The 15,342-nt window shown below is 43.3% G+C and overlaps 1 protein-coding gene across 3 annotated transcripts in view; it reads right to left on the reverse strand.

Moving 5' to 3' along the window:
* Positions 1 to 15,342, reverse strand: part of zeb1a (zinc finger E-box binding homeobox 1a) — a 54,772-nt gene that overhangs the window by 15,283 nt on the left and 24,147 nt on the right. For 2 of the 3 annotated variants that reach the window (XM_044030211.1, XM_044030229.1), the window contains exon 2: positions 4,278 to 4,457. In XM_044030211.1, the coding sequence (XP_043886146.1) occupies positions 4,278 to 4,457 (180 nt within the window). Of the gene's footprint in view, positions 1 to 4,277; positions 4,458 to 4,885; positions 5,007 to 15,342 lie in introns of those variants that run through there. The other variant, XM_044030221.1, reaches the window with a different exon arrangement.

The following is a 15,342-nucleotide window of genomic DNA, read 5'->3' on the forward strand; positions in this document are numbered from 1 at the left end:
CAAAAGCTGCAAATTGGGATACAAAGGGCAAAAATGATTCATGTACTTTGATTATAGGGCCATTTAATTATAGTGTAGCGACTGACTGCTGATTGTTTGATGGTAGGTGTCGCTTTTACGTGCATTTGGGTATAAATCAGGGCCGGATTCTTCCTTGAAATGATATCGGCGATTTATTTCCTTCCAATGTCCAGCCTTTATTTTCTATTTCCAATGGAAACTAATCCAAACGAAACTTAAAAAAAACTGTTTGCTCCTTTCAATCAGCAACACCTCACAAATAAAAATGAGGCACAGCTCCTACACATAGAATAGAATAACATTTTTGACTACGGGCTGCGTTGTCCTCATCGACATGTCACCACTGATGAAAACATAAAAGTACGAGACGACCGTGCTCAGCCTGGTGTCATGTTTACATTACTGCTGATTGGAGGTGATAAAAACTAACATCTACTGCAGAGTCATTTGACCCCCGGAGTGAATGCTGATAGACTCTGTTACCGTTGCAGACAACAACACCAGATGTGAGTGGAAGTCTGTGAGTGGAAGTCTGTGGGTTTTGTTTTTTTTTGACCGGTAGAAAATGGGGGGGGCGGGGCTTTAATCTACAAGTGGACATCCAGTGCAAGTAAAAGCTGTGTGCTCTGCACGGACTAAAGAGACGCACTTCAGCTGACTCAACCCCCACAGTTACACAAACCCCCAGCAGCACTAATGAGGGCGCTCATTACAGCTTTATCTCGCTAATAACTCAATCATCGCACCTCTCTCAAAGAGAGCCCTGAAAATGGAGGAGTACAAAGCTGATCGAGAGGAACTTTGATAACCAAATATCTTCCAAGGATTTGTTTTTAATAAAGAATTATGTCAAAGCTTCTAAGCTTCTTCCTGCTTTGTTGGACAGAAAAACAACAACAACATCTAATAAGATAAATCAGCACTTTAAAATACTGTTTCTGTCATTTTATAGACCTGTCGTTTACTTAATTGAGAAAATACTAATAGTGGAATCGACCGTCCCATCCCAGCCGCTGGCAATGAATAAGCCTCTGGTTGCAAAGGCTGATTATTTAAGTCAGTGGATATCTGGACCGTGGTTTCTGCCCACTGTGTGCTCACGGCCACAAGTGTGGATGAGCTCTGGGTACATGTACACATGTACAAAAACAAAATTTTACTACTATGTGGTATAAAAGTGCCAAAAGAGGTGAAACTATAGTCCCTGAAAATCAATGGACAGATGATGTGGAATAAGAGAGAGAGAGAGCGAGAGATGCAGATGCAGGACATGTGTCTGCGTTAGATTAGCCTTTCAGGTGTGGTGATGTACGGGCAGACCCAAAGATCACAACATCTGGCTCTGAAAGGAAAACTGAAACTAATCTCATCAAAAAGATGGACACAAAAATCCTATACCTGACATATTGGACACTAAATCACCAAGAAGTAACTTAACTCCCCGTGTGCTGTGTGATAACTGATATCGCAGACCCATTTGGAACAGTGAAAAGACAAAAGAAAAGAAAATCAATGAGCTGTGGAGCTGCCACAGATAAATCAATATGAGGAGAGGAAAAAAAAAAAAATCTAAATGGAAATCTGATGAATCCTGAGACGACGATGCGCGGAGGAAAACGGTCTGCATGCACTTCTGCTCTGCGGCGTCATCACTCTGAATATTCTGCAGGGTTTGATTGGACGGGTTGGTGCGTCAGTTACTGTGTGACATGCACTGAAGTTTTTATATTTTATATTGAGATTATAATTTAGAATCATAGTTTGGAGTTAATGGCGATGAGGCGTCATAAAACATATTATTTCAAAGCAGTTAATTTCTTCGAGTAATAAATCCACACGTTTTTTTTTTAAGTTTTAAGTGACTGGATAAAAGTTTCATTCTGATTTCCAGTCACTGTCATGTGAGCTGTGACTCAATGATCAGCATCTCTAGTATTTGCATTGTGTTGGAGACATACTGTGGCTCTTTCACGTACAAAAGGGGGCAGAGGTCAACTCTTCCGCACTGTAATATCACGTCATGTCTTGTTTTCATAAGCACTTCCTGTTTTACTTTGTATTCACCTTTCCCTCTCATTTCAGACCCTGACTTCCTGCCCTTGTGTGATTGTCTGCCCCGCCCCCGATTGCTTTCACCTGTTACCACTCACTTCCTGTATAAATAGAGCTGGTCTTCCCCTGTGAAACTTGACGAGTTACGTCGTCAAGTTATTCATGTTGCGCTGGTTTCGTTTACTCGTGTTGAGATTTGTTTGATCCTCCTTTTTGTTAAACTTTACATTGACTTGGTGTCTAAAACCATAACACGACCTCAGTAACTCATTATTTCTATGTGGAAAAAAAACGCACTCTCTTTTAAACTGAACAGCCTCTCTGGTTGCCACTTATTGAGCGAGTGGTGCTGACACAGATTTCAAACGCACATGATGCACTCACATTCTCTGTGAACAAGTCACCCTGGGCAGAGTGCTGTTGTATTATTAAAAGAAGTGGGAACCTGAAAGGAAAGGTGTGGGATTTGACAAGGTTTTGTTGTACGTGAGAGCCGAAGATGACAGAGACAAACCTCTGCATGACTGCCGGCATGGATCATACATTATTTAAGGCATTATTGATGCGCGTCTATTCCTGAGACGTGTTGGCTTTCCCCCTCCTCACTCTCTGCCATCCTCTTACTAACTCGGCGTTTTAGCCGCTCTTTGCCTCTGTGTTGATGTGACGATGTCACGTGACGTTTGAGCACACACCACCTAACACAGTGAACGTCTGTCCTTGACTTACTGCACTTGATAACACTTGAGTGGATGATTAATCTCACCACCTGTTCCGATTCATATACTGAAATCAAAGAGGCGACGCGCGGCAAAAGGAAGATGAGAGTATTTCCGAGCACTGAGCTTCATGGACCTTTCAAGATTTTACATTTTACAGCTATAATGAAGATCAATAATGGTAAATATAGATATTTGTGTACAAAATATTGGTCTAAATGTCTCAAAATCAGCACAATAACCTCCCTGAAATACTCGGAACGTATCCCCCATTAAAGATGACACAGATTTCTCTTCAGTCACCCATGATCAGCAGTGCAGCCTGTGTGTGTGTGTGTGTGTATATAGACCTATTAAAGCTGCAGTGCTTTTAACTTCCGGTGATTATTATTCTGCCTCTGTTTGCTTTTCATGAACAGAAATGACGTAATATTATTTGCATGCTGCGTCCTCCATCTGAAAATGAAAACCGCTCTATAAATAAAGTCTGATTGATTTATTGAGTGATTACTCGAGGCCGTGTACCTGGCCTGAGTCCATGGGGCCGATGATACCACAGGCTCGTCGGGTTTGGACAAAAAAAAACAAAATCCAAAAGCTTACAGTGTATTAGTATCAAGGTCAGGTTCTACCACAGGGGTGTCAAACTCAAATGACCTGGAGGCCAATGAGCATCTAGGCTGGTCAAGCGGAGGCTGACAAGGAGGAAAAAAAGTGGAAAAAAACAACTATTTAGAAGCCGGTGGTCAATATAAGATATTGATTATGATATTAGACAGAATTGCAAAGTAAAAGTGCTTGTTTTGATACAAAATGATTCACAATAAAATTATCTTTATGATGCACAAAAACAGAGAATTCAATTGAAAACTTAGCAAATAATGACGAGGATAACTGTGATTAAAACAGCTTAAATATATGTCATTTCATGTTGAGTGTAATACATTTAATAAAGCAATGATTACAACCGAACCCCTTATTACTATTATAATAAATATTGCTGGCAAATACATTTAGTCTTATATTCTGTCTCTATTCCATCACCTTGCACAGTGGTTGGAGGGCCACATGTGGCCCCCGGGCCACTAGTTTGACCCATGTGCGGGTGGGTTAGCCTACTTGAAATCGCAGAGCAACACTTTTGTGATCAGTCTGTTCCTTTGACAAACTCCGGTTACACTGGCGTCGCTGAGGACGAATGACGTAACTGGGTTGGGTCAGGTTCTGTGGATTTTCTCTTCAGGGCTCTGTCAGGTCTGCACTTTAGAGTGCAGTCGGCAGCACTTTGCTGAGAGTGTGTTCCTGTGTGAAACCTCCCCAGGATTAAGAGTTAATTAAGAGATTGATTTTTAAAGTTGAGTCTGAAGTCAGGGAAAGCGCTGGACTTTATTTATATCACCGCTCATACAGTACGACAACCGTATACACTGATATTGATAAACACACACACACACAATCCCTTTTGTTGCTCTTTTAGCTTCTCACCTCCATTCCAGGAGCCGTTGTGTGGTAATACTGTAGCAGCAGCATCATGGCCGTCCTTTGCCATGGTCCCGTCCCCATCGGCGACCTCGGTCTCCTGCAGGCTGTCCTCCTCCACAATGTGTAGCTTGTCCTCATCATCAGAGTCTGAACTGGCCTCCAAGCCATTGTTGAAGTCTGTCACTGCAGTGAAGAGACAGAGAAACAGGGGGTTGATCTCAGTTTTATCCCAAACTTCATATGTGGGCGCCCACTTTTATTTTAACCACTGTGACCCAAGAGCAAATGTATGCATATCAATGAATCGCTTCTTTAATGTGAATATTTCCTCTTTTCTTTGCTCCATATAACAAAGAAATCCTTAAAACTGAGTCCTTTTTGCATGGTGGATTTGAGAACATCCTCACTTTAAGGTCTGAGAAACACCGACCAACATTTTATGGACCAAACGACTCATGGAGAAAATAATCAGCAGATTCATCGACGATGAAAATAATGGTAGTTTGTACTCTGAGGCATGATTTGGCTTCCGTCTGGAGGGCACACATGAAATAATAAAGAAAATCAAGCTCAAACAGATAATATTCCTCTTGTGTGATATGTTCACTCACTCTGAAAACTATCAAAGTGGGTCAAACGTTGACTCATCTGCTCAGACTAATAATCCGGATCCTCGGCAACCACTTGCTCCGAAACTGTGCGAAAGATCACTTTCATCACACCGTATCAATCAACGTGACATGAGCTGCGCACAATTTCCCGTTCTCCGCGTACATGGAGACGACATAAAAGCGGGCAAATTACAGCCACCGGGGGAAAAAAATAATCACTTGTTTATCAGCCTCAGAAAGCAAATCTATTCCACGCAGCGCTGCAGTCGCTGAGTTTGTCTGTGGGTTACTGCCTCTTAATGGAAGCTCTGGAAGACAAATGGACCGAGTGGACTGTTTAGAATGAACTTAGAGTTGGAGGTGTGTGCGTGTGCGTGTGTGTGTGTGTGTGTGAGGGCGTATGGGGGGGTGTAAGTGATGATGAGCACGGCTCTCTTGGTAGTATAATTGCCTTTTCACTGTCAGCATGTTTGTGCTTATGACTGTGTGTGAGCTGAAATGAGTTTGTAAGTGAACCAGTGCGTGTGTGTGTGTGTGTGTGTGTGTGTGTTCGCTCTGCAGGGAAGATGTACGTCCTGGTGGAGGTGCTGAAGATGCCTAATGAGCAGGAGACACCAGGCTGTTTATTCACAGGTGACAGGTGTGCACTCACACACACACACTTGCACACCGACACACTCGTCCCTAACCACAACACAACGCGTGTGCGTCTCTCTCTCTCTCTCTCTGCACCTCTGCAAGAAATAGGAAGCTGCTACAGGTAGCGCCGTCAACCGCTCACCCACCCTTAACATGCGCATGCTGCAGACCATGTATGGTAACCCACTTACATGTGACACACACACAGATACAGTTTTATGTCAACACTCACAGAGAATGAAATCTTCATTTGGAGACGAGCTCAGAATGTTCACGTGTGTGTGTGTTTTCTTGTATTTATATATTTGTGAGGTCCAAAAAAACCCTTTGTCTGGACTCCACAACTTTAAAGGGCTTTTCAGGGTTAAGGGTTAGATGGATTGCATCATGTCTGTGATGTGTCCTCATGAAGATATGAAAAACAAGTTTGTGTGTGTGTGTGTGAGGAGCTGAGATGAGATCAATGCATGTCTGGATCGATGTAAGAGGCAGGGCCAGTTGTGGAACAAAAGAAAGGAGTGTGAGATGCAAACGAGGGATGAGCTAATACAATATTCAGTATCGCTATCCAGTACTAGTCAGAGTTTATAGAATCAGATATCTGGCAAAAAAAAACCTCAGAAAAATAAAAGAACGTTTGAACGAATTCATGTTTTGTTTCAAACGAACGCTCAGTTCCCTGTTTTGCTGCATCCTGCAAATTCTTTTCTCATCCGTGTGCAGTTTGTATATCGCAGAAGCTGTTCATGTAACCTGAGCGTCAATATTTGACTCAATGGTAACTGCCAGGCCCGAGTGCGCCCCGAGTGCAGGCAGCAAGTCCCTAAAAAACATCAACACTGTGGTTCACTTCGTCCACACAGAAAAGTCTGTCATTTCAGTCACACAGCCTCTGTCTGTGCAACACACCCGAGGCCACAAGCTGAGTTATTCTTAACAGTGTCGGCTGGAGGGAGCAGCAATCAGCTGAGCGCCGCATGCATAACGACGGACGGCTGAGAAGGCACCGGGTACAAGCTCCGGAGCCACATGGTCTGTGTTTATTCCCAGTTTTGAACCCGGAGAAGTCATGCAGCACGTCCACAAGTGCCCCCCGTTCCTCAGAGTGCAGTTGCTGCGACAGCAGACAGGGAGCAGCACTCCGCAGAGCGACATCACCGCTTCCCAGCACACGAGACGTAAACATGCCATAAATACAGCAGGAACACGTCCCCGCAACAGCGTATCGTGTGTCTTTAAAAAGAGTTATTGTGTCAGAGAGTGTCGTAACCTGTCGACATCACCATGGCGACACCAGGGAGTGAACTGTTAATCCTCCATCTGGAGGAGAGGACGAGGGAAGTCTAGACGACAGCATTCCGCCCTTTCTGCCATCCATATCTCTGATTAAAATGTTTCATAACATGCCTCTTTATTATTACTGCAAAAACAATGATGTGTATCGCTGAAAAATCTGTCTTAAAATATCGCCTGCCACCACTCAACACTCACTCAAAGCTAGTATTGGAGTCTGAAGTCAAATATTATTTTCTCAATCGATCAATTAGCTGTTTGGTCCATAAATTGTTGATTGTTGACCTCCAGATTATATTGTTCTCAACATGCAACTCCAGTGTGTTTTTGTTCAGTGTCACTTTAACAACCATCACGTAAACGATTACTTTGCTTTTGAAGTTATGAAACTCGAGTTCTTCCATTTAAACAAAGTCAGTGAGGGTCGAGAGCAATAACGCAGAGGGAGGAACTCATAATATCCTGTCGGCTTCATCTTAATCTAACCTTCATTTAATGAATTAAAAAACCTGCAATAACACGGTCATACAGACGCCGCCGCGCCACTGATGAGCGTCAAAGTCTCTCGAATAAACATGAATTATTCATGCTTTGCCCCGGCAAACATCCAGCTATGTCAATAATTGCATAAACTAAACAGCTCATATGGTGTTTTCTGTTTCTTTTAACTCTCGCTGATTGGAAGAGAAGATTTATTTATTTATTTATTTATTTATTTATTTATTTAATTAATTATTTTTTTTATTTTATTTTATTTTGTTATTTATTTATTTATTTATTTAATTAATTAATTAATTTTTTTTAATTTTTTTTAATTTTTTAACAGCAGCAGCTTCACTGAGCGAGCAGAAAAACATCTGACTTCCTCTGTGTTACAGTGTCAGTGAGCCAGACCCACATCACAACATGTGGCCCCGCAGCGGAAGTCATGTGTCGGACACTCACACACACACACACACACACACACACACAACAACACAAGTCTGACTGGACCACATGGCCAAGTATCTGGGTCAAAGGTCGGCCGCAGTGGCAGGAGGGGGAGGGGCGGAGTGAGCGTGTTCAGAGTAAAAACAGAAGCCACATTCGTCTCCGTGACATAACTCTGACTCAACAACAGGGAGAGGAAATGAGGTGTAACTTCGATCCGTGTTCTAGAACTTAAAAATGAGCGTTGAACAGTAGAGGGCAGCATTGCACCTCTTAGTACACAGCCTGCCAGAACTTAACTAGAAGAAGAACAACTCCATCCGATATCTGGAACAAAAGTAATTAGGTTGAAAGCCCCGATATCACCTTTATACCCCGGTATTCAGGCTCAAAATGGAAAACTGCGGTTTAGCAAGTCACAAAGGCTGCAGTTCCACTTTTCTTTTGTTCAATGCAGCATAAACGTTGCAAACCATTCACATCTTCAAGTTCTCGTCCTTGCTTTAGAATATAAAAGTGAAGGTTTCGACGGTGTCGTGTGGCTCCGTCCTGCGTCAAGTCTTTCACTTAAAAGAGTTATAAACTGAAACTGTAATCACAATATCAGTCGAAACGCAGTCAGTCAGCATGGCGTACGGTGTCACATGACTAATCAGCGGCGCACAGTCACAATCACAACTGCTGATCAGACGTGATGATTTCCTTGAACAGTGAGTGAGTCATCTTTCTCCTCTGTTTATGAGCCATCGCCGAAAAAGTCCACAAGAAAGATGAGTGAGTAAAACACTAGAGTGTATGACATGACCACAGTGGGTTTGCCTGGTGTGTGTGTGTGTGTGTGTGTGTGTGTGTATTGACCCAGTGCAGCTGCGCAGAATGGGAACTTTGCCAAGCCCCTAACAGACAATTACCCCACTGTGTGTGTGTGTGTGTGTGCGCATCACTGAAGCTGTCTGTCTGCTACTCGATGTGACCAGACTTTAACAAGCTGAGCAGCTGCACAGAGAGACGGCCCACTTAAAGGGACAGCAACACAATTTTTCTTTTTGTCCTCTTTGAGTAATACTGCGGGACAAATTCTTATAAATACATATTGACTAGGACTTACACCAGAATGCACGAAAACAGCAAGAGGCTATCATACACGGTATATAACAGTGTTTTTAAGTCCTTTAAATCTCATGTCAACATTTATTTGACAATTCCATGATGTATAAGTGAAGTGTGTCTGAAAGCAATGGTTCAGACTTCAACTGCAGCTCCATAATTGGACTAGAATATCCTGAATTCTTTAAGGTGACGATGCATGAAATCAGTCTCCCCGTCAGTCCAAAGCAAAAATGTCCCCGTTTTCTTCAGCGTACGAGTTTCCTCTAATATTTCTGGGTTTAAGCCAGATCATCATCTCGAGTCCGACTGTGGTCTGACTGATCGTACACATGCAGGAGCAGCTCCACTCCCGACCGCATTATCTGTGTGTGTTCATCAGAACTTCAGTGACATCAGTTTCCACTTCTCACTCAGAAGAGACAAAAACATGGGCAACTCATACAGTGGTGCTTGTGGTTAACACTGTTGCCTCACAGCAAGAAGGTTGTGGGTTCGTGTCCTGGTTTTCTCCAGATTGCAAAAAAATGTCGACATTAATTGGACACTGTAAATTAATGCCCAGTATTTGTGAGTGAATGGATGGACTGACCACCTGTCCACGGTGTTTCTATGTCACCTGGGATTAGCACCAGCAGCCCTGCAGCCCTCATGATGGAGGATGAAGCGGTAGACGATAAATAGAAGACAAAAACAGAAAAAACAAGCAATAATTACCCACAAATTCTATTGCTCTGAGCGACAAAGATCGTGTTGACTGTGTTCACCGTTTAACGTGAGATGCACTGAAGCAACAAATAGCTGAAATAGACGCAGAGCCGGTGCAGGCCTGGGAGCTGTTGAGTGCTTAGCACTGAGTCATACTGTCGAGGTGCCTGTTAAAAGTCAGCATCATGAGGTAAGACGGAGGCTGCGTCATCCACCCAGACAGGAGAGCAGGAGGAGGGGTGTGGCTGCTTATTTCCCTGGCTCGCTGCACTGTGTTTCCATCCGCACCTTGTTTTAGCACAACAACACACACACACACACAACCTCTGGACAAACACACTCACGCTGCACAGAGAGAGAGAAAAATACCCGCTACAAAGACACGCATGCACGCACACACACACACACACACAGAAAACCCCTCTGAACGCAGCCAGCAAAGTCACCCAAAGACCAGGGGTCCCCCAAACCCCCCCCCTCCGCCCCCGCCCATGCTCCTCCCACACAGAACATCTGCCACTTGTATGATGTTCATCCGTGTGTTTCTGTGAGAGATGAAAGCCATGTATGCACATGTCTGACGAAGATAATCTTTACAGTATCCACTACATTTCATTTAAGTGTGTGTCTACTTGTATTTGTAACCTCTTGAGGCCCTGTTCTGGTTAACTGGTTAAGTTTGGGTCTAAGATTAGTTAGGGTTACGCAATAACTGGATATGGTTAGGGTCTGGGATGACGCTTCCTTTAGGCTGTCTTAATAAATGGAAATCAATGTGGAGCTCTGAGAAGAATAGCTGCCTAAACCTGTGTGTGTCCATAGTAATCAAGGCTCTCCAGCTGCTTCCTGCTCAGCCCAGGTGCTCAATCAGACCCCATCAGACCTTTCTCTCTCATTCTCCGCCTCTCTTTTAAAGGACTGGCCCCTCAGCAGGGAAACAGGAGGAACAACAGGGGGAAAAAAAGACAGAAAGAAAAGCAAACGGCCTGTTCTGCACGATTCTTACACAAGGCCCGACACCTACACACTCTGAGAAAAGACATCACAGTTTTACGGGGCTGGAGCTGAGAAGCTCCTTCATGTAGATCAAGTGCAACGAGAGAGAAAGGAAACCGGAGTAAATTATGTGGCATGTTTGTGAACGAAAGATTACACACAAGGACCAAAGAAAAACAAAAACACGGGGCACAAACGGTTAAATTCATCCAGTAAAACGGCAGACGAGGGAAAACTGTGCAACCATTTCTGTAGTTGAAATGGCTCGAAACGTAGGTTTGAACTCAACCGCTGTAACACAAGTCAAATTCCGTGTCTACATTAAATATACACGAGGCAGAGAGTGAGTCATAAAGGGATGTACTCCAAATAAATCGGGGTATTTCAAATATATAATATTTTTTTTTTTTATGTCAGCAATCAAAAAATAAGTTGTGAAAAATCCAGGATGCAGACATTAAGTGACGTTGTTGTGTTGTACAAACTACAGGTGATGCTGTACGTGGCACAACACTGTGACACGATGTAACGTGACGAATAGCAGAGAAATGACGTTGTGGAAGAAAAAAAAAAAATCATTAAATCATTAAACACGAGACGACGTGACGCGAGGGGATTTCTCGATAATGACGGCGTTTTACTGCGTTTATTTTCCAACTCTCACTTCACTTTAGGTTATTCTGTTTTGGGTGGCTTTGCAGCAAAACTGAAGATGTGTTGCCAATATGTGTACAGTCCTCTCTCTGAACTTCCCTAATTAGTCACAGTCTCCGACCCTGAGCCAGATTTCCCTGAGGCTGGAAACAGATCTTAGCAGAGGTGCAGAATTCCCTTTTTCACTTGAATTACGCAATTATTATATCATTGTGTGGAATTATTGATCAATCACGGGTCTTTAACGTTGTGTAATTTGCACATTTGTGCATTTTGACTGTAGTGATTCATCCTCCACAGGAGGTGGCAGTACACACAGGTATTACATAACATAATTTTACCTCTGATCTCAGTCCTGTTACAGCTGCCTCATCAACTGGGATTCATCAGTCAGTTGTAGCAACACTAACGGGAGAGAAGCTGCTTAAAAACGACAAACACTTCATGTCAAAGTCCTTTTGTGTTGTTAATAAACTCCTCAATGAGTTAGTGCTTCAAGCTGAATTTGGTCCAGGGACAGTCGAGGCTGTCTACGTCACAAAAATGTAGACAGGGAATGAATTCAGTGGCCATGATCGTCTGTCTGTTTGTTTGTCTGCATTCAAAAAATGTGTTATTTAATAATAATGATAATAATAATAACAATAATAATAATAATAATAAGATAATGGTCCTTTTTTATTCTTCCCACCGAGTGGAAATGTACATTGTTACAGCAGCAAAGACAGTAAAGATAATAAATAATAAACATGCGTTTCCACATGTGTGAAATTATATTAAAATATATTAACAATAGAATGTACATTACTGTATAGACCGGTGAATATTTATTCTGATATATTCTGAATTAAAATAATTTTCTTTATTTCTCTTAATCTTGTAAATTAATAATCTACCTCTTGTGTGTGTGTGTGTGTGTGTGTGTGTGCGTGCTGTGGTTTAAAGAAGAATTACTGGATTTAGTGGGAGTGTTTTGGTGAATTTAATATCCACAGGTATGTGCTCTCTGAGTGTTTTCTCTCAGCCAAAAAGTCAAACTTATAGCTGCTGCCAGTTCCAGGGCATCTCTCTGCATGCTACTTGCACTCTGACCCCTGACCCCATGGGGCGGGACGGAGCAGGACAAAAGAAGCTGTGCTTTTGTGAAAGAGGCTCCACAGTGAGAGGCAGTTTTTTGTTTTGTTTTGTTTTGTTGTTGTTTTATTTTTAATCCAACTGAGCCTGCGTTTGGTTGCTTCCCTGACAAACCCTTGTCACAGCAATTTATATCACTACCTGTCTGACAAAACAAACAGCCACACTCCTATCCACCGTGTGTGTCAACTGCACAATCAGCAGGATTTAACTCCATCTGACAACAACTGGGTCACACTGTGCTCTGAGGAATTTACTCCCACACATGTGTATGTATACACACACACACACACACACACACACACACAGAGAAAAAGTATAGGGTTATTTTAAATCTCGCTGTGACCTGAACACCCTCGGGGGAAGCCTGACGTCCACATACAGGAAGTGGGCTGTTAAAGTGGTGACTGGTCACTTCCTGTTTACCTCAGTACCTTCCCTGCTCCTGCCGTCACCTCCATCCTCCACCGTCAGCGCGACTCGTGCTCTATACAGCAACACTGCAGTGAGAGCATGTGTTCTTTTTTAAGCCTCTTTTTTAAGTGTGTGTGAAAGTGTTGCTCCTCTGACAGTTCACTAAAGTGCATCTTTGAGGTTCGGGAGAGAAGGATTGACAGCGAGACGACGAGTCGATTAGTCAGGGAAGGAATTGACGATGAAAACAACGATTAACGCTCAGCAATCACGCGCATATGCAAATATGACAGAGAGCCAACAAAGTGAGACAGAAGGAAAGTCAGAGAGCTGTGTCTGTGGCTCTGTAGCTGTTTCTCTCATGGGTCACCTGCTCACTTCTGACTCACGTCTAGGAAATGAGAGGGACATCAGTTACATCAGCGAGATTCATAGAAACCCCCCCTGATGCTGCTGCTGCTGCTGCTGCTGCTGCTGCACGGGGAGGAGAAACTGAAGTGCACACCTCAACACAGCGAATGCTTAACAGCATTGAGACCGTGCCAGGATATAGCATGTGTGTGTTAGAGAGGTGTATGAAGGATGAGCGAGGCAGGCAGTCCATCACACAACCTCTCTCTCTCACACACACACACACACACACACACACATGCACACAAACTTGTTTTTATATGTCAGTGAGGACACATCGCAGACATAATGCACTCCCTAACACTAACCTTAACCTTAACCACCACAACTCACTGTCTAATAACCCTTTTCCTAACCTAAGTTCTTTTTTTTTTGGACCTCACAAATATGTCAATACAAGAACTCAGACATACACACACACAGGTTTGTGCGGCTATCCTTTTAAGGTCTGACCCCCATAACTAGTTAATGCCTCACCTTAACCGAACTACTAACTTAATGAACCAGTTCCTCACAAATGCAGCTCTGTCTCATTAAGGACCAGGTTTTGGTCTCCATGACGACTACTGGTCCTGACAAGGTCCTAAAGAGGTAACAAATACAAGTGTGTACACACACACACACACACACTCCACCACAGCACGGCTCATGCTGAAGCTTAACTTTAATTTAATTTAATTGAATACGTCAGTTCATTAATCTGCCGCATCAGGATGACAGATACACACACACACATACACACACATTATATACAGATTATATATGTGCCCACACTCACTAATCTTCTCTGCCAAAAGACCATCCATACCAGCTCTCTCCTCCTGGATTAAAGGGTTTTACACAGTAATCTATCATGCCTGATTTACTGTATACAGTTACTGTTTGTACACCGAGGGTTTTAGCGCCGCTGCGTCCACGAGGTCACGCGAACACTCGCAAGGTCAAAATTAATTAAACCGCACGCTATCTTACCCATTTTTCGATAGCGCAAGTCTGTCATGTTTACTGAGTTTGTTCATTTAATTAGAATTTAAAAAGTCCAAAGAAAACGACGACGTTAGGGTCAAAATGATGTGAAATGCAGGAACTCAGCATGAGGTGGCGAAGCATGAAGTCGCCGGGAGGCAAACGCGCCCACGTGGCATTCAAAATGTCGAGTGTGAAAAAGATGATGATGAATCTAATTAAAGTTCAGCTCCGTTTTTTATCCCATCACCGATTGGAGCTTTCACTTCAGCCCCTCTTTCAAATTCTTGGGCGGGTGAATGATTTTAAGTTGCTAATAAATTGAAGTAGGATCAAATAAAAAAGTAACTGTCAGAAGATAAATGATGGAAATGATGCCAAAAATGACACATAAGAAATTAAGAGTCTTCATTATTAAGTCCTTGCTTTCCTTCTGATGTTAATTAGAACTGAAGCCGGTTAAAACCTGCATGTTTTGCTGAGTCACTGGACTACGTCCCCTCTGGTCATAAACCAGTTTATAATAAACATGTCTTTTGACCTGTGAGGACGGAGCATTAGTCAGGTATATAACCGTGGAGCCGTCACTCATGTTATATTATTTTCATCAGGTCATCACAGTGAGGTCATCTGCTTGCCTGTCCTGCTTCCCCAAGGTTTGACAAACAGCCCGGGGAAGAAGATGCTTGACTTTTGGTGAAATGTCTCCTAAATAGCCTTCTGAGTCTGAAGGGCTTAGATGGGAACAGGTTTGAAAGCAGGACCTGAAGTAGGAGAGAAAATAGCTCAAGGAGATCCGCATGTGTGTGTGTGTGTGTGTGTGTGTGTGTGTGCTGTCTCAAGGCTACCTCGCCAAAAATACGCGATTAACAGGAGCTGAACTGACCCCGTTTTCTTCTCGCCTCTGAAGCAGAGCCGTGGGGATAAAAGACGAGGGTGGTTGCGTAAGCTCAACTCCCAGAAGAAACTGACATTCAGTTCAGTGTGACAGCCGCAGTCACGGTCACGCAGAGACCGAGTGACTGCACAGACGTACGACTGGCCAGGGGAAATGGAGCACAAAGAGGAGGACGCGGTGATGAGCCGTGGCCCCGGAGGGTCCGGCGGGCGGGCGGCAGCCAGTTAGCGGCCTTCCAGGGTTTTCTGCTCCGCAGGATTCAGTCAACTAGTGAGGCCAGCTGTGCAACACCAGGCAGAATAAGAGG

The sequence above is a fragment of the Solea senegalensis genome, linkage group LG1, assembly GCF_019176455.1.
Source record: "Solea senegalensis isolate Sse05_10M linkage group LG1, IFAPA_SoseM_1, whole genome shotgun sequence".
In the NCBI taxonomy this organism is placed as follows: Eukaryota; Metazoa; Chordata; class Actinopteri; order Pleuronectiformes; family Soleidae; genus Solea; species Solea senegalensis.